Here is an 18473-nt window from a genome sequence, read left to right as displayed (position 1 = left end):
TCCCCTGACGTGGCCTTGTGGGCTAGCCAGCATCAGCCAGAGTCTTTCCCTCTGCTTGTGACTCCCTAGTGCTGGGTTCTGTAGGGTTGACTTCTGTGAGGCCACCACTAGTAATGAGTAAATGGCTTCATTTTCCCAAGTAAAGCTGAGTCTACATGGAACCTCTATGTATATGAAGATGTCAGCGTTCCATCTGCCATCTGTTATAATTTATTAAAATTACACTATTAAAAATCCACTACTAAGTGGAGAGAACTTGCCCTGAGTTATCTACCCCTCCAACACTGACATCATTCTGTGTCTGCCTGTTCACCACTTGTCCGTTTGTTTTTCCATCTGCTTGTCTGTGTATCCATATGCCCAATATTCAGTACAAAATTAAAGGTAACACCTATGGCAATGGCTTTCTCCATCAGACTATCTGGCTATATGAGAATTTGACCTACACTCGATTGGCTCTGATCATCTATCTGTGGCTCTTCCGCAGGACCAGCCAGGCTCTCCAGGCATCAGTATTATTTTAACCCTTTATCTCCAAGTGGTGCTAAGAAAAGTTTAGTGGAGCTTCTGGAAGCCCAAGGTACAGACAAAAACAGAGGGGAAAAAATGGAAGATGCAAAGAAAGCATGAATAAGGAAGATAGAGATTGTCAGAGAAGGGAAAAGGGTGGAGAAGAAGAACATGGTCGTTATGGGCAGCAGCCCTCTGAAATGATGCTCTTGGGTAGCGCCCTGGCAACACTGCCATGTTAAGAGCCACATGCCTGTCTTTCACATGTAGTGTCCATGCTGGAGACCAAACATGCTGGTGTCACTTGATTATTTGGACTGCCTTTTTTGACTACATAGAAATGGAATTGGAACCATAAATTCATCTGCCTTCATTATTGGACTCTTCACTCAGAACACAGGTTCAGAGGGGTGACCCAGCCTGGGCAGTAGTATTTTGCTCAACTTCCTTGGAGAATCACTTCAGGGCTTGAGCTAGAAGATGGTGGTCAGAGCAGCCAAGGATACCAAAGTCTCACCTGTGGCCATTGTTCCTGCTATGACAGCCAGTGGGCGATCTGTCAAACACACAAAGGACATGTGGCTCGTCAGCTGGCTCTGAGGTCCCAACACTAGCTGCACATGATACTCTGAGGACCTCATATCAAATACAGTGGGCCCCCCCCACCGAACTGCTGAGTCATCTCTGGGGGCAAGGCCAGAACATGTAGGGGACGTTAATGTGTGGGATAGAAGAAGCACTGATCTAGATCCTCTCCAGATTTTAATAAATTATCCTCTTGTCATACACACAAATGAGATATTTTTAAATTGGGGGTTTAAGAACACTAAAGACATGAAATTCTGCCAACTGTAGCCAATTCTAGTGACCCAAGGCCTGGGAGTTATGAGACTTCCAGGAAAGAATAGGAAGAGGTACCAATTCACCCCTTCCTTTGACCTGGTGTTGCTCAGAGATGGTGAGCCAACATCTAAGGATGCTGTGGATCCTCCTTCATGCCCCTTGCATATCTCCTACCAGTGACACCTGGCCCAGAACCTCCCACTAGAGACCATTTCCTAGGACCAATCCATTCCCACCTGCTAGAGTTGACAACCCAGGAGGGAATATGCCTGAAGTTTTATCAGACCTTTTCTACTCAGCTTTATTTATGACTCACTCTCTGACCAAGAGCCAGCTGAGGGCAGATCATCAGGGAACCTGGGGATTTGATGAAGGAGAGTGGGCACTGGCATGGAAAACTGGGTGCTGGCATTAAGAGCATGTGGGAAAACCAATAGCAAAAGAAGTTCTGTGGGCACCAGGAACAAAGCAGAAGCAGGGAGAAGGTGGGAATGGTCACCTTGACTTTGGCCAGGTCCAGCCCACCAGCCATCTGCTCCTGGGCAAGAAATGTCCTTAACCACCTCTTATGTTTTAACCACCCCCCCACCCGTATCTCATTTCTGTTGCCTTGTAACCCTCAGAGCTGGCAAACTGAAAGTGCTATATACAAGTCTGAGAAATTTAGAATCTGCTTCCTGTGTATAAAATGGGGGAGAAGTTGAAAGTGAGGTTGGATCAAATGATTTCTAAGGAACTATCCATTTCTCCCATTGGACAGTCAGGTGACACCACATGTCCCAGTCACTCCACCGGCCTGGAGGATGACACATCCAACTTCCAGCAGCACTTCTTCCCCAAGATTTTGGGAAACTGCCCATGTAAATATCGCCTTGCTTACCCGGGGCTGAGACTGTTGAGTATTCAGCATCTGTAAGCATGAGGGATGAAAATATCTGCTGTGAGCAAGTAAAGTACTGATTCCTTTTCAATAGCTAGATTTACATTGTCTTTTGAAAGGTATTCTCTCAGAAAGAGCCGAGGCTGGGCTTTGCCTGGGAGGGCAGGGGTTTACCTGAACAGATCACGCCAGCATCTTCTCCGTGCCCACAGTTGTGGGAAAACCAGCCGATGTGGGAGCACTCCTCCAGGTGCTGTTCATCTCCCCTGCAGTGCACGTTGTCAAGGAGGATCTTCCCAGAGCCTTCCCCAAAGTGGGCCTCACCTGGGGCTAAAATGGCCCAGCCACACCCCAGCTGCCTGCAGATGATGTTTGCTTCTGGCAGGTCCCAGAGGTCATCACACACAGTCCCCCAGACTCCCTGGTAGAAGAGTTCCACACGGCCTGCGCATCTTCCATGGCCACCTACCAGCCGCACGGGGGCCCAGCCTCCTGGGGAAGAACCGTGGGTCACGGGGTGATTGTCACTCACTCTGCCTTTCGATGACTGGACTATCTGCTACCCAACCTAGCTTTTCTTATTTTCCATGACTTTGCTATTCACACTCTTCATGAGGTCATGTGAGCTCCCATGCTATTCTCTAGGTAAGTCTGCTTTAAGAAGCCTGTAATGTCTTCCTTACCCACACTCATTTAAGACTGCTTGCCTGTGGTAGAGTATTTACAAAAATGACCACCATGCTTCTCTTCCTGATATCCTCACTCTTTACAATGTGACATTGCTGCTCTGCCTATCAAGAAGTTAGCTTATTTTCCCACTCCTTGATTTTAAGCTGCGGCCTGTGACTTGCTCTGGCCAGTAGAATGTGGCAGAAGTAATGGTGCACTCATGTGGAGCTGAGGCCTCAAGAGGCATGACAGGTGGGCTTCAGTTCATTCCATGGAAACACTGAGGGGATCATGTGAATAAGCTTGAGCTAGCCTGTGGGTGATAAAGGATGCATGACCTCATCACCTCTGTCACCTCAGGTAAGAGCTATGGAAGTGTAAGACATGTGAGGGAGGCCATCCTAGGCCAGCAGTCTTCAGCTGACCTGTCAGCTAGCCACAGACGCATGAGCAAGCCCCGCTGAGTCAGCCAAGACCAGCCAAGCCTATCCCAGAGTGGCAGAACAACCCAGCTGACCCTTAGACTCATGAGCAGTGGTAGATGGTAGTCATTTTAAGCCACTGTGTTTTGGGATGGTTTTACATGGCAATAGATAATTTATAGACTTGTTTATCCATACTCCCTTCTTAGATAAGTTACTTTTTGTGGTGATCATTTTGCAAAATATACAAATGTGGAATCCTTATGTTGTAGTCCTGAAACTAATATTAATGTTATATGTCAATTATACCTCAATAAAAAATTGTATGCAAAGAAGAGAGCTTGGACAGATATATAAACAATGTTAACATAAAAAACATAAAAAAGAAGATGTGGAGTGTGAATTCAGGTGATTGAAACTCACAGAGCCAACAATGGCGCCTTTGGTAATTGCCACACCCCCAAAACCTTGGCCAATGGCTAGGAGCTATGGCACCTGCTGGGTACTATTCTATCAGGGATGCTCAGATCCCTGGGAGTGATAATGGCTCCATTCTCTCCTCCCTGAATCTTTGGACTATACGGCTAGATTAAGAGACTAAAGGGTCCAATGTTTTATTCCTGCCTTATCTGACCTCAGACTAGACCTAATTTGTAAAAGAAAAAAACAAAACTTAATTCAAGGTCAAATATCCTGAAATATTACTCATCCCTGATCACAGCGGAAAATCATCTCAAAGAGCCACTGCACTGTTCACTAATTCTGTATGGTTATTGGCCAGCCCTATATTCGAATTTGGAACACATGTTAATGTCTCCCACCCTGCAGCCCACAGGGAGTCAGTCTGGTTTCTTCCCTGCCTGGCACAATCCCATTGCCCCCTCACCCTTCAGGTCCTGCCCAGACCCCTCGGCTCTGGATGGAGAGCCTCTTCTGGTTACACATGGCACCCTGTGCTCCCCCATCAGAGTATTCAGCACACTTTTTTTGTAACAGGTTACTCCCCCTCTTCCCCCAGGAACTTAGTTTACTTGAGTTTCAGCTCTGTTTATTGCTGTATATAATCCCAGTGACATATATTCTTAGTGACACATATTCATTCATTCATCCATTGTTGGATGAAAAAAATTGTCCAGAAGACATAATATAAAAAGAGACAGCCTTACCTGGAGGTGCAGAAGAAGGTGGGTGTTGAGCTGCTGATATCACCAATGATGTGGGAAGCAGGTTCTCATAGGCTGTTGGTGGATAAAAAGGAAGGTCATCAAGGAGAAGTCAGAACATTGGGAGAAGATAACAGTTGCTTCAAGGGGCCATCTGCCTCCTCCCAGGATTCACCAGGAATAACCATGACACTGCATTCTAAGGCCAGTGACATCATAGCCCCAAGATCTTCATTTAGGGCAGAACATGGTATTATTGCCCATTGACAAAGGAACATGCACCACATGGCCATCAGAAAAGCAAAGCTCATGGACAATTTGCCCCATGTGGCCTGCCATAGGAGAGGCCATCAGTTGGGCATGATCTCTCTCTTTGCTGCCCTCTCCCCAGGTGTGTCATGACTTCACCTGAACAAAGCAAGGAAATTCACACAGCAGTTTCTGGAAGTGGAGTGGGGGGAAGGAGGAGAGCATCAACCCTGAAACACGCGAGGAAACCTTTCAGGGCAAGGGACCTGTATTATATTTTCACTGCGGTGGTGATTATACAGTGGCACACAATTACCAAAATCCATCAAACTGGACCTGAAAATGGGTGAGCCTTATGGTACACAAATCAAACATTAATAAAAATATGATGGGTTGATGGATGAGTAAAGAGATGATAGAAAGATTGCTAAATTTATCATGGGATCTAGGTAGGTAGGATCTCATTGTTAAATCCTTCAAACTGCTGCCTATTTGAAAATTCTCATAATAAAATGTTAGGTGGGAAAGTGTCCCTCAATTTCTAGTAGAAGACCTACATCTCTGTCCTTCAACGACAACCTCTTGCTTTCCACAGTGGCATACACTTCATTCAACCAGTCCACATGGCTGCTTATCCTCTCTGTGTAGTCACTGAATGTCAAAGGCATAGAATTTTAGGGAGCGTGGAATCCCCTGTGCCTATTCTAATGACATGGAGAGTGACGGCCAAGGTCATTCATCTGGAGAGAGACCAGCCAGGATCAGATTCCTTCAGCTCAGGGCCCTTTGCACTCCCCACACAACCTCCCTTAGTCAGCAGTAGACCAAACGGAGGAACTATGTGAGTGCTTGTCAGGTGCTAGGTGTCTTTGGGCATTGTCATATTCAATTCTCAATCATTCAATTCTCTATGTTTTTCCTACTCTTGCAAAGAGAAATCCAGATGAAATGGGATCAAAAGATGATATAACTTGGCTGAGGTAACATAACTGAGGGTGACCCTATGCCATGTCTGTCCCTCCCATTAGGGTGCAGACCCAGTGACAGAAGGGAGCTGGGGGTGGTGGTGGTGGTTTGATCACTGCTGTGGCCCCAGTGCTTATTGGCACAGAGTAGCACATAGTTCAGTCAGTATCCACTGAATGAACAGATGAGTGAATGAATGAAACTGGGAATCAAACCAGGATCTGACTTTAAACCTCATGATCTTTCTTATATCATGCTAGGTCTAGTAGATGACGCCAAATGTAACACGGGTTCTACCTGTAGGCTGAGCAGCTGTGGAATCAGCACCTGTAAACATGAAGAGAGATTGTGCATGTTATCATGTCTTATTCAGTGACTGTTTATTGGGAACGTCCTAGATTTAGGGAGCTGGGGGAAGCAGAGAGAGGCAGAGACCCTGCCCTTGAGGGTCTTAGCATTTCCTGGGGATTTGAGACATGAGACCAGGCAGCAAATGCTGAGTGTCCCAGGGGAGCTTCAGAAGGCAGTGCCCCCCCCCCCCCCCCCGGGGCCTTAGGTGTTGAGAGGCTCAGGAAGGGCCAGGTGCAGCCTGGCAGAGCTTGTCATTTGTAGGTACATTACTCCAGCTGCCAGTGGGATGGAATCAGGAAAGATTCTGTTGCGACAGAGAGTCAAATAGAAGGACACATAGGTTTGGGAAGGTCACCCGGTCTAGATGTGGAGGGCCTGGAAAATCAGCTGACAAATTTGGCCCATCACCCAGAGGTTACAAACTCAAAATCTAAAGTTTCCAAGGGCCATGGGAATAAAACAAATAAGGGATTTGAGTGATGGGGACTGTGTGAACTAGAAAGCTGTTTCCTGACCAAAGGGTCAGCTCTTTCTCAGATCCAGCCAGTTAATATAATAAAATAATTTGTTGTTTTGAGCCTGAACTTCTGTTTTTATTTTTTTCACAAATGCAAGAATTTGGATTTTTATGCCAGATATTCTGATTTGGCTGAATTCAAGTTCAGTCTGAATTTTCAAACCAAACAAGCCACTTCTGAGCCTGCATCAGTGATTATGAGCCATACTCAACAATCTTTGCAGTCAAGGGGATGGTCAGGCTGATGCATAACTTTGAAAGGATGTAGACAACACCAGTTGCCTGTCTCAATCCACTGACATTTCTAGGCTGTGCTACATTGTGTATGTGGAGGAATGAGAAGTGAGGGGATAAGAGTAGCCCTCCAAATGAGGACTGCCAGCCAGCCCCTCACCTGCGCAGATGACGCCGGCATCCTCCAGGTGCCCGCAGTTGTGCCCGGCCTCAGCTCTGTGCACGCATTGCCCAAGGTGGCTCTCACTGCCCACACACTGCACATCATCCAACAGGATCTTCCCGGACCCTGCCCCGAAGTGGGCCCCTGAGGGGGCTGCCACAGCCTGGCCACATTGCAGCTGGCGGCACACCACTGTGGCCTCAGCCAGGTCCCAGAGGTCATCACACACAGTCCCCCACCTGCCCTGGATAAGAACCTCCACTCGGCCTGAGCAACTCCCTGTGCCATTCACCAGCCTCAGGGCCATCCAGGTTCCTGGGGAGATACAGAGCAATGGGAAATTATGAGATTGGCCTTGGTGTCAGCATATTGCCTTGATCCTGTTATAGTGGTCTGATAAACTGCTGATGTCATAATTCCTCTGGGTTGGGCAGATAGAGAGCTCTATGGTCTTAGAACATCAAGGCTAGACTTTCTTCTTCCTGGAAGTGCCTGAAGGGGCTGGAAGACCCCAGGAAGCAGCAGCATCTGACTTCTAGAGGGGGAAAACCAGAGGCCCTGGGTTCTCAGCCTTACACATGTCAACTCATCCCACCTACAGCAAAAGAACTTCAGGGAATCCTAGACCTGAGGGTTGCATGGATGGGACCCCTGTGACAGCCTTGCCTTGGTGGATAGCTGACCAGAGTCTTCTTATAGAAGTTGCCCAGTGTGTTGTAATCTGGAGATTACAGAGCACTCTTTTTAGCACTAGAGACATTTCTTTGTTGCCAGCATGGTTGTACTTTCAAACATAGAATTTTCACTTAATGTCTATTAAGGTGCAAAACTGGACAGAGTTCACTCCTCAGGATTTATAACCAGTGACATGATGGAGAAACCACACACACTGCACTATCAGGGCAAATAACAAGGAATACCTCTAGGAGTCTAATAGTGCTATCGGTGATGGACACTTCATCTATTTTGGGAGATCAGCCAAGAAATGGCTTTGAAACATGAAGACGATTTCTGCACGTTGATCATAAGGGAAGGGGGCTCGCTCCCAACAGAGTGAAGGGAAGGGCAAGTTCACACAGGAGGGAAATTTGTGGTGCTTCAACTGCAACACGATTTGAATAAATGAGCTCATTTTTTTCTTCCTCAAGCACGAGAAAGTCATGCAAATATTGTGATCTACAAGGACATAGAAAATGGGAAGGATAATAAGAGCTAATGGAAAATTTCAGAACATTCTTTTTAGAAACTAGAGAGCAGACAGAGTGGGTTTGGGGGGATGTTTGCAGAGCATTAATTTGGGCTGTAGTGGGCTAGGCAGGGATGGCTACCCACCAGAAGTGAGCGGACTCACCCCAGAGAAACCTTGCAGGTGATGTGTTTGGAGGAATAGGATGCCAACCAATGTAGGAGTGAGGTGCTGGCAAAGAAGGGGATCATGGTTAATTGTATTTTTGAAAGATGTCTACAAAATATCTCCCATTCCTCAAGCCCTTCTGGAACATTGACTGTCCCATGTCCCAAGGAGGAGCTTCTGCATCATCCTTCCAAACCTGGGCGGGTTGTGACTTTCTTGACCAATGGAGTATGGTGCGAGTGACACTAAACCTTTTTGAGCCAGGGTGAGGGAAGTGCCATGCACTCGTGTCCTGTTTCCTCCAGGGACTCATGCCTGGGACTTGGCCACCATCCTGGGAGAAAGGCCAGGCCTCATGCTGACATCTGAAAGCTACTTCTCAATGTGTTTAAATTTCTCTGGGCCAATACTCTCACTTCAGCAAAAAGCAAATATTTGATCACAACAATGATGACGACAGTTATGATAAGGTTAACATTTATATAGACTTCCTAGTGTCCAGCACTAAGTAATTGACACCATCAGCTCCTTTAACGTCCACCATGTACACAAACCACATCTATGTACATATATGTGTGTGTAGATGTGTTTATATAAATAATAGTGTGTATACATGCATATACACACACTCACAGATGTATTAGATACAAATATATTCTATTATTATACCCATATTGTGGACAGGGGAATTAAGGCACAAAGCAGTTGAGTAACATGCCCAAGATCACACAGTTCTGGGGAACCAGTATTTGAAATTAGGAAATTTGGTTCCATGGTCCATGCAAGAAATCTTAGTAAGATTTATTTAGTAGAAAACAAAATAAACAAAAACTGGAGAGCAATCCCAAAAAGAATCAGATAAATATTTTGTGGGTATAGAACCAAGGTAGTGGGTGAAGTTGGAGAAGGACGCCTGCATGACAGTAAGCCTGTTAGCACTGTGTAATTGTTAGTTCATGTGCATAGAACACCGTGATGGAAGGAAGGAAGGGAGGGAGGAAGGAAGGAGGGAGGGAGAGAAGGCGGGGAGAGAGGAAGAAAGGAAAGAAGGAGGGAGGGAAGGGGGAGAGAGGAAGGAAGGAAAGAAGGAAGGGAGGAAGGAAAGAAGGAAGGAAGGAAGGAAGAAAGGAAAGGAGGGAGGGAAGAAAAGCAGAGAGGAAGGAAGGAAGGGAGGAAGGAAGGAAGGAAGGAAGGAGGGAGGGAGGGAGGGGGGAAGAGCCCTTTATACTGCAACATTAACTGGGCCTAATTTTACAAATGTGCCTCTGTGGGAGAGGGAAAAGATGGCGGAGGAGTAGGGGACCCTATTCCAACCAGTCCCCGGAATTGAGCTGGATATCTACCGGACCACTCTGAACACCCACGAAATCAGCCTGAGATGTAAGAAGATAGATCTGGATCTCTACAAACAGAATATCGCAGGTGGTTGGTTTCGAGGTATGAAGTGGGGAGCTGTGATTCCGCAGGCAGATATCGGAGGATAAACAGAAGGGGGAGGGAGCCGTCAGGATCCTGCACCACCGGTGAACGATAGCCTCCCACGCTGGGGATGGGGCACAGACTCGCAGACCAGTAGCAGAGGGGAAAGGACTTTAGGGCAGCCCCCCAGATGGAAACCGGAGTAGCAGGGCTGTGTGTGCAATGTGGGGCAGCTGGCTGTTTTAGAAGCACAAAGGGCGGAGATGTGCTCTGACCTGCAGGTGAGGACTGGGAGGGAGGCTGAGGGGCGCACAATCCAGGACTGCAGTTTATAGCAGCACAGATAGAAATGGAGATAGTGTGGCCTGGAGAGCTCACTGAAGAACAGACTGCAATCTCTCTGCTCTGAGGCAGAGGGTTGGAAACGGTCTCTTCTTCTTCTCCTTTTTTTTTTTAAATTAATTATTTATTTATTTGACAGAGAGAGACAGCGAGAGAGGGGGAATGGGAGAGGGAGAAGCAGGCTTCCCGCTGAGCAAGGAGCCTGATGTGGGACTCGATCCCAGGCCCCTGGGATCATGACCTGAGCCGAAGGCAGACGCTTAACAACTGAGCCACCCAGGCGCCCTGGAAACGGTCTCTTCTGCTCTGACTCTCAGAAGAGACACGGAAAGCCACCAGGGAAAGCCACCAGGGGACAAAATCCCCCCAAAACCAGTTCCCACTGAGCCCATCCACTGCCACAGGGGGCAGGGCAACTTTGCCCAAACAGGGTTGCCGGAGTAACAGCGTGGCAGGCCCCTCCCCCAGAAGACAGGCTGGGAAAACAAGAGGCCAGCAACCCTAAGGTCCCCATAAAACAGGTGCATCTTGCTTGGGTTGTGGTCAATAATTTGGACTCTATACATTCCTTCAACCACCCCTCAACAGAATGACTAGGAGGAGGAAGCCCCAAAATAGGAAAGACTCAGAGACTATGACTTATGCCCCAGATTTACAAATGGATTCAGATATAACCAAGATGTCGGAGATGGAATTCAGGCTAGCAATTGTGAAGACAATAGCTTCACAATTTACAGGGACAATCTATAAAAACAGGGTCTTCACAGGCAACATGATGACAATAAATTCATATCTTTCAATAATCACTCTCAATGTGAATGGCCTAAATGCTCCCATAAAACGGCACAGGGTTGCAGATTGGATAAAAAGACAGGACCCATCCATATGCTGTCTACAAGACTCATTTTGAACCTAAAGGTACATCCAGACTGAAAGTGAAGCATGGAGAACCATCTTCCATGCCAGCGGACCTCAAAAGAAAGCTGGGGTAGCAATTCTTATATCAGACAAATTAGATTTTGAACTAAAGACTGTAGTTAGAGACACAGAAGGACACTATGTCATTCTTAAAGGGTCTATCCAACAAGAAGATCCAACGATTATAAATATCTACACCCCCAACATGGGAGCAGCCTTCTACATAAACCAACTGTTAACCAAAATAAAGTGTCATATTGATAACAATATGTTAATTGTAGGAGACTTCAATACTCCACTCTCAGCGATAGACAGATCATCTAAGCAGAAAATCAACAAGGAAACAAGAGCTTTGAATGACACACTGGACCAGATGGACCTCATAGATATATACAGAACATTCCACCCTAAAACAACAGAATACTCATTCTTCTCGAGTGCACATGGAACTTTCTCCAGGATAGACCACTATACTGGGTCACAAATCAGGTCTCAACCGATACCAAAAGATTGAGATTATTCCCTGCATATTCTCAGACCATAATTCTTTAAAACTGGAACTCAATCACAAAAAAAATTTGGAAGAAATTCAAACACTTGGAAGCTAAAGACCACTCTGCTCAAGAATGTTTGGGTCAACCAGGAAATCAAAGGAGACCTTAAACAATTCATGGAAACCAATGAGAATGAAAACACATCGGTCCAAAGCCGATGGGATACTGCAAAGGTGGTCCTAAGGGGGAAACACATAGCCATTCAAGCCTCACTCAAAAAAAAATAGAAAAATCCCGATTTCACCAACTAACTTTACACTTAAAGAACTAGAGAAAAAGCAACAAATGATGCCTAAGCCATGCATTAGAAGAGAAATAATTAAGATTAGCACAGAGATCAATGAAATAGAAACCAGAAACATAGTAGATCAGATCAACGAAACTAGAAGCTGGTTCTTTGAAAGAATTAATAAGATCGATGAACCACTGGCCAGACTTATCCAAAGGAAAAGAGAAAGGACCCAAATTAATAAAATTATGAATGAAAGGGGAGAGATCATGACTAACACCAAGGAAATAGAAACAATTAATAGAAATTATTATCAACAACTATATGCCAATAAATTGAGCAACCTGGATGAAACGGATGCCTTCCTGAAAACCTATAAACTCCCAAGACTGAAACAGGAAGAAATTGACAACATGAATAGGCCAATAACCAGTAACAAAATTGAAGCAGTGATTAAAAACCTCCCAAAAAACAAGAGTCCAGGGCCTGATGGATTCCCTGGGGAATTCTGCCAAACATTCAAAGAAGAAATAATACCTATTCTCCTGAAGCTGTTTCAAAAAATAGAAACAGAAGGAAAGCTTCCAGACTCATTCTATGAGGCCAGCATTACCTTAATCCCCAAACCAGGCAAAGACCCTATCAAAAAGGAGAATTTCAGACCGATATCCCTGATGAACATGGATTCCAAAATCCTCAACAAAATCCTAGCTAATAGGATCCAACAATACATTAAAAGGATCATCCACCATGACCAAGTGAGATTTATCCCCGGGATGCAAGGGTGGTTCAACATTCGCAAATCAATCAATGTGATAGAACACATTAATAAGAGGAGAGAGAAGAACCGTATGGTCCTCTTAATTGATGCAGAAAAAGCATTTGACAAAATACAGCATCCTTTCCTGATTAAAACTCTTCAGAGTATAGGGACAGAGGGAACATTCCTCAAGTTCATAAAATCCATCTATGAAAAACCCACAGTGAATATCATCCTCAATGGGGAAAAGCTGAGAGCCTTTCCCTTAAGATCAGGAACACGACAAGGATGCCCACTCTCACCACTGTTGTTCAACATAGTACTAGAAGTCCTAGCAACAGCAATCAGACAACAAAAAGAAATAAAATGTATTCAAATTGGCAAAGAAGAAGTCAAACTCTCTCTCTTTGCAGATGACAGGATACTTTATGTGGAAAATCCAAAAGACTCCACCCCCAAATTACTAGAACTCATACAGCAATTCAGTAATGTGGCAGGATACAAAATCAATGCACAGAAATCAGTTGCTTTCTTATACACTAACAATGCAACTGTAGAAAGAGAAATTAGAGAAATGATTCCATTTACAATAGCACCAAAAACCATAAGATACCTCAGAATAAACCTAACCAAAGAGGTAAAGGATCTATACTCTAGGAACTACAGAACACTCATGAAAGAAATTGAAGAAGACACAAAAAGATGGAAAAAACTTCCATGCTCATGGATCAGAAGAATAAACATTGTTAAAATGTCTATGCTACCCAGAGCAATCTATACCTTCAGTGCCATCCTGATCAAAATTCCAACGACATTTTTCAAAGTGCTGGAACAAACAATCCTAAAATTTGTATGGAATCAGAAAAGACTCCGAATCGCCAAGAAATGTTGAAAAAGAAAAACAAAGCTGGGGGCATTACGTTGTCCGATTTCAAGCTATATTACAAAGCAGTGATCACCAAGACAGCATGGTACTGGCACAAAAACAGACATATAGACCAATGGAACAGAATAGAAAGCCCAGATATGGACCCTCAACTCTATGGTCAAATAATCTTCGACAAAGCAGGAAAAAATATGCAGTGGAAAAAAGACTGTCTCTTCAATAAATGGTGCTGGGAAAATTGGACAACTATATACAGAAGAATGAAACTTGGCCATTCTCTAACACCATATACAAAGATAACTCAAAATGGATGAAAGACTTCAATGTGAGACAGGAATCCATCAAAATCGTAGAGGAGAACATAGGCAATAACCTCTTTGACATTGGCCACAGCAACTTCTTTCAAGATTCATCTCCAAAGGCTAGTGAAACAAAAGCAAAAATGAACTTTTGGGACTTCATCAAGATAAAAAGCTTCTGCACAGCAAAGGAAACAGTAAACAAAACAAAGAGGCAACCCACAGAATGGGAAAAGATATTTGCAAATGACACTACAGACAAAGGGCTGGTATCCAAGATCTATAAAGAACTTCTCAAACTCAACACCCAAAAAACAAATAATCAAGTCAAAAAAATGGGCAAAAGACATGAACAGACACTTCTCCAAAGAAGACCCACAAATGGCTAACACACACATGAAAAAATGTTCAACATTATTAGCCATCAGGGAAATTCAAGTCAAAACCACAATGAGATACCACCTTACACCAGTTAGATGGCAAAAATTAACAAGGCAGGAAACAACAAATGTTGGAGAGGATGTGGAGAAAGGGGAACCCTCTTATACTGTTGGTAGGAATGCAAATTGGTACAGCCACTTTGGAAAACAGTGTGGAGGTTCCTCAAAAAGTTAAAAATATAGCTACCCTATGACCCAGCAATTGCACTACTGGGTATTTACCCCAAAGGTAGAGGGGCCAAAGAAAAGAAGGGGCCCCCAAAACCCTAATGTTCATTATCAGCAATGTCCACAATAGCCAAACTGTGGAAGGAGCCGAGATGCCCTTCAAAAGATGAATGGATAAAGAAGATGTGGTGCATATAGACAATGGAATATTACCCAGCCATCAGAAAGGGTGAATACCCACCTTTTGCATCAACATGGATGGGACTGGAGGAGATTATGCTAAGTGAAGTAAGTCAAGCAGAGAAAGACAATTATCATATGGTTTCAATCATATGTGGAACATAAGGAATAGCACGGAGGACATTAGGGGAAGGAAGGGAAAACTGAAGGTTGGGGGTGGGAATCAGAGGGGAAGATGAACCATGAGAGACTACGGACTCCAGGAAACAATCCGAGGGTTTCAGAGGGGAGGGGGGTAGGGGGATGGGTTAGTCCAGTGATGGGTATTAAGGAGGGCACGTATTGTAATGAGCACTGGGTGTTATACACAAATAATGAATCATGGAACACTACATCAAAAACTAATGATGTACTGTATGGTGACTAACATAACATAATAAAAAAATAATGACTAATGCTCTTTTTTTTCTGTTCTTGTCTTTAGTAATAAGATGTATTTTATTTTGAAACATTTAAACATGATAATATATGCAGGATATAAGGTACCAATTTATATTTCAAAAATTATATTACTATACATCTTCATATAGGCTAATCTAGAGCTAATAATTCAGTAGCTACAGTAAAAATGGAAATACCAAGACACCAAACAAAAAACAACTGAGTCAAAAGGAAAGAAAATGATGTCTCATACTTAAACGAAAGATACTCCTTTTTTTTTTGGAGAGGGCTGCTGCCCATGTAATGTAGGAATTTATTAAGCAGTAATGGATTTTCATCCTACAGAATTTTTTTTTTTTTTTAAAGATTTTATTTATTTATTTGAGAGAGAGAGAATGAGAGACAGAGAGCATGAGAGGGAGGAGGGTCAGAGGGAGAAGCAGACTCCCTGCTGAGCAGGGAGCCCGATGCGGGACTCGATCCAGGGACTCCAGGATCATGACCTGAGCCGAAGGCAGTCGCTTAACCAACTGAGCCACCCAGGCGCCCATCCTACAGAATTTTTATAATAAATTTTAATTTATTAGAGATGAAGATCTGTTTCTGTAGATGCAAAACATATATGCTCACATTCCTTTTATCAAAATATTTTTTCTTTTGTTTTCTGATCCTTATTGTAAGTGTGAATTTACTCAGACTTGCTCTTTTCCCTCACTGCTAACCAGAGAGATTCTAACGGCTCCTCACTGCTGCCTGGGAGAAAGATCTCATCAAGGTAAAAAGGAAGAAACTTCCTTCTTTTCAGTTAGATACAGAAAAACAGATACTATTTTGCTTTATCAAGTTATCAAGTTGTCTTTGCAGATGAAATTTTTGATAAAGGAGAAATAATCTGTGAAATTATGTCTGTCTAGTGAAAGGGTCTGCAATTTGGTGGTTGTTTTATTTGTTGCCTTGGCCATGATATTGATAGTCTGCATTCTAGAATGTTCTAAAAAAAAAAAAAAAAACCTGGTGGGTTTCTCTGTTAAGTCAACAGTGATCTTCAGCGTGTCTCAGTTCCCTACATGGAAGAGAGAAGAAGCAGAACTCACTGCCTCACTGGATTTCTTAAACAAAGAGTTTAAGAGTTTAAAGTCTGTGTCTCTTTGTATGAAGTTCTCTAGCTTACAAAATAGGAGTAGAAATATAATACAGTATAATACAATATAATACAACATAGTATTACTACAAATAAGTAGTAATATTTCTCTAACACACAGGTTCTTTTGAGATCAGTTAGCATATACATGTGAGTAAAATCACAGGTGGAAATGTACACCATTAGTATAATCACAGGAGATTATGCTCAGAAAAGAAGGTGAGGAAGCCTGACAAGAGGTTGTAGGTCAAGCTCAGAATGATATATGCCCAAATCTTGGCTTCATCATATTGTAAGTGGGTGATGCTAGAAAGTGATCCTTTTTGTGTCTCACTTTATGAAACAATGATGGAGTTGTGGGGAGAATAACGCTGGTAGGTTGTTGTGAGTGCTCAATGAACTGTCCGTTCTATGAACGCATCTGATTCTCTATTTTATCACATTTTGGTTGTTCCACAAACATTAGCTCCTTCGCCCATTTTCCCAAGGACTCACCTGCCAGGGGTGTAGGTGTGGATAGTGGGGCTGCAGGCTCTGATGTGACTGTGGTTGCAAATAATCCATCACCTGTCAGTGGGGACAAACAGAAGCATCTCCAGTAATTGGGACATCTCCTAATCTCAACTTCAGAAAGACCAAGGTGCAAACACCACCCCAGCTTGAAGGTCACAGTCAAACATAAATGTCAGTTCCTGGCTCTGCTCCTATGCAGGCAAGGAGTCCTCCCAAAGCTGTGGTCAGCACTCAGCATGGCGTCAGGTCTGGGAAGGGCCAGCCCAGTGTTTGGTCCACAGAGCCCTTCCTCTATTTCCCGTAGAAGAAATGCCAACCGACCTGTCGGAGTAGTTGTCACAGGAAGTGTAGCAGGCTCTGCGGTGGGCACGGCTGCTGGCAGTACGTGTAATGCAAAGAGACGCCTTGTTCACTGCTAGATACCACCCCCACCTCCTCACATCGGGAGAGTGAACTTCTGACCAAAGAGAAGGCTGGCGTAAGTCTGTACTGTTGGGGTTTTTGGTCTGCATTCCCACCTCCTTTCCTGCCACACTCATCCAACCCTGGATCTCAGACTCACTGTGGGATGAAAATGCTCATACTTGGACGGTGTGCCATTTTGCTCAGTGCCCACAGAACCAATTATGGAGTTTTTCCTCTTTTCCTTTGAGGAGCAATCCAGATGTGTTCTACCACAGGGACACGCAATCAATTAAATGGCTGAACGTTTTCCATTTATTTGTAGGGGCTTTATCTGGGCTCTGAATAGCCTAAGCTATGTGAGGCTTCCATAGGGCATTAAGGCAGCCCTGTTTTCATCTTATTAACTCATAAAACGGCAATAAAGTGTTGTTTTGTTTCCTTTTAAAAACAGCTTTATCAAGGTATCCTAGATATCCAGAGAGCTGCACATATTCAATGTGTATGGCTTGCTGAGTTGGAACATATACAATCACTTGTGATACTATCACCACAGCCATGGTAACAAGACACATCCAGCACCTCCCAGAATTTCTCTGTGTTTTTCCCCTCCTTTTTTTTTTTTTTTTTTTGGTGTGAACTCTTAACATGATGTGTATCCTCTTTACAAATTTTGAAGTGCACAATACTGTATTGTTAACTATAGGCATTATGGTATATGGTGGATCTCTAGCATTTATTCATCTAGCCTAACTGAAACTTCTTCCCCAGTAAACTCCCTGTTTCCACCTCCCCTCAAGCGCTGACAGCCACTATTCTATTCTCTGCTTCTGTGAGTTTGACTATTTTAGATACTTCATATAAGTGAAATCATGCAGCATTTATTCTTCTGTGACTAGTTTATTTCACTTAGTATTATGTTCTCTAGATTCACCTATGTTGTTACAAATGGCAGAATTTCCTTCTTTTTTAAGGCTGAATAATATTCCATTGTGTGTATATACCACATGTTCTTTATCTGGTCATCTGTTGATGGACACGTAGTTTTTTTCTATATCTTGGCTATTGTGAATGGTGCTACAATGAACATGGCAGTGCAGATATTTCTTTGAGATCCTGATTTCAATTCTTTGGACATATTACCCAGAAGTGGGATTGCTGGATCATATGGTAGTTCTATTTTTAATTTTTTGAGGAATCTTTGAAATGCTTTCCATAGCAGCTGAACCATTCTACATTTCTACTAACAGTGTACAAGGTTCCAATTTCTCCACAACCTCACCAATACTTGTTATCTCTCTTTTTAAAAATAGTAGCCATCCTGGGGTGCCTGAGTGGCTTAGTCAGTTAAATGTCTGACTCTTGATTTTAGCTCAGGTCGTGATCTCAGGGTCATGAGATCGATCCTCACATCGGGCTCTCTGCTCAGTGCAGAGTCTGCATGAGATTCTCTCTTCCCC

At 43.8% G+C, this 18473-nt stretch overlaps 1 protein-coding gene across 1 annotated transcript in view; it reads right to left on the bottom strand.

Moving 5' to 3' along the window:
• Positions 1 to 16668, bottom strand: part of LOC116643930 (deleted in malignant brain tumors 1 protein-like) — a 50989-nt gene extending 34321 nt beyond the window's left edge. Inside the window, exons 1-7 of the mRNA XM_032423011.1 lie at positions 16594 to 16668; positions 6965 to 7282; positions 6000 to 6029; positions 4491 to 4562; positions 2408 to 2725; positions 2234 to 2263; positions 1028 to 1066 (exon numbers count right to left, since the gene is read on the bottom strand). Coding sequence (XP_032278902.1) covers positions 1028 to 1066; positions 2234 to 2263; positions 2408 to 2725; positions 4491 to 4562; positions 6000 to 6029; positions 6965 to 7274 — 799 coding nt within the window. The 5' untranslated portion in view covers positions 7275 to 7282; positions 16594 to 16668. The remainder of the gene's footprint in view (positions 1 to 1027; positions 1067 to 2233; positions 2264 to 2407; positions 2726 to 4490; positions 4563 to 5999; positions 6030 to 6964; positions 7283 to 16593) is intronic.
• Between the last annotated feature and the right edge of the window lie 1805 nt (positions 16669 to 18473).

This window comes from Phoca vitulina, unplaced genomic scaffold, assembly GCF_004348235.1.
Source record: "Phoca vitulina isolate PV1807 unplaced genomic scaffold, GSC_HSeal_1.0 scaffold28, whole genome shotgun sequence".
Classification (NCBI taxonomy): domain Eukaryota; kingdom Metazoa; phylum Chordata; class Mammalia; order Carnivora; family Phocidae; genus Phoca; species Phoca vitulina.
This window is presented reverse-complemented; position numbering and strand designations above follow the sequence as displayed.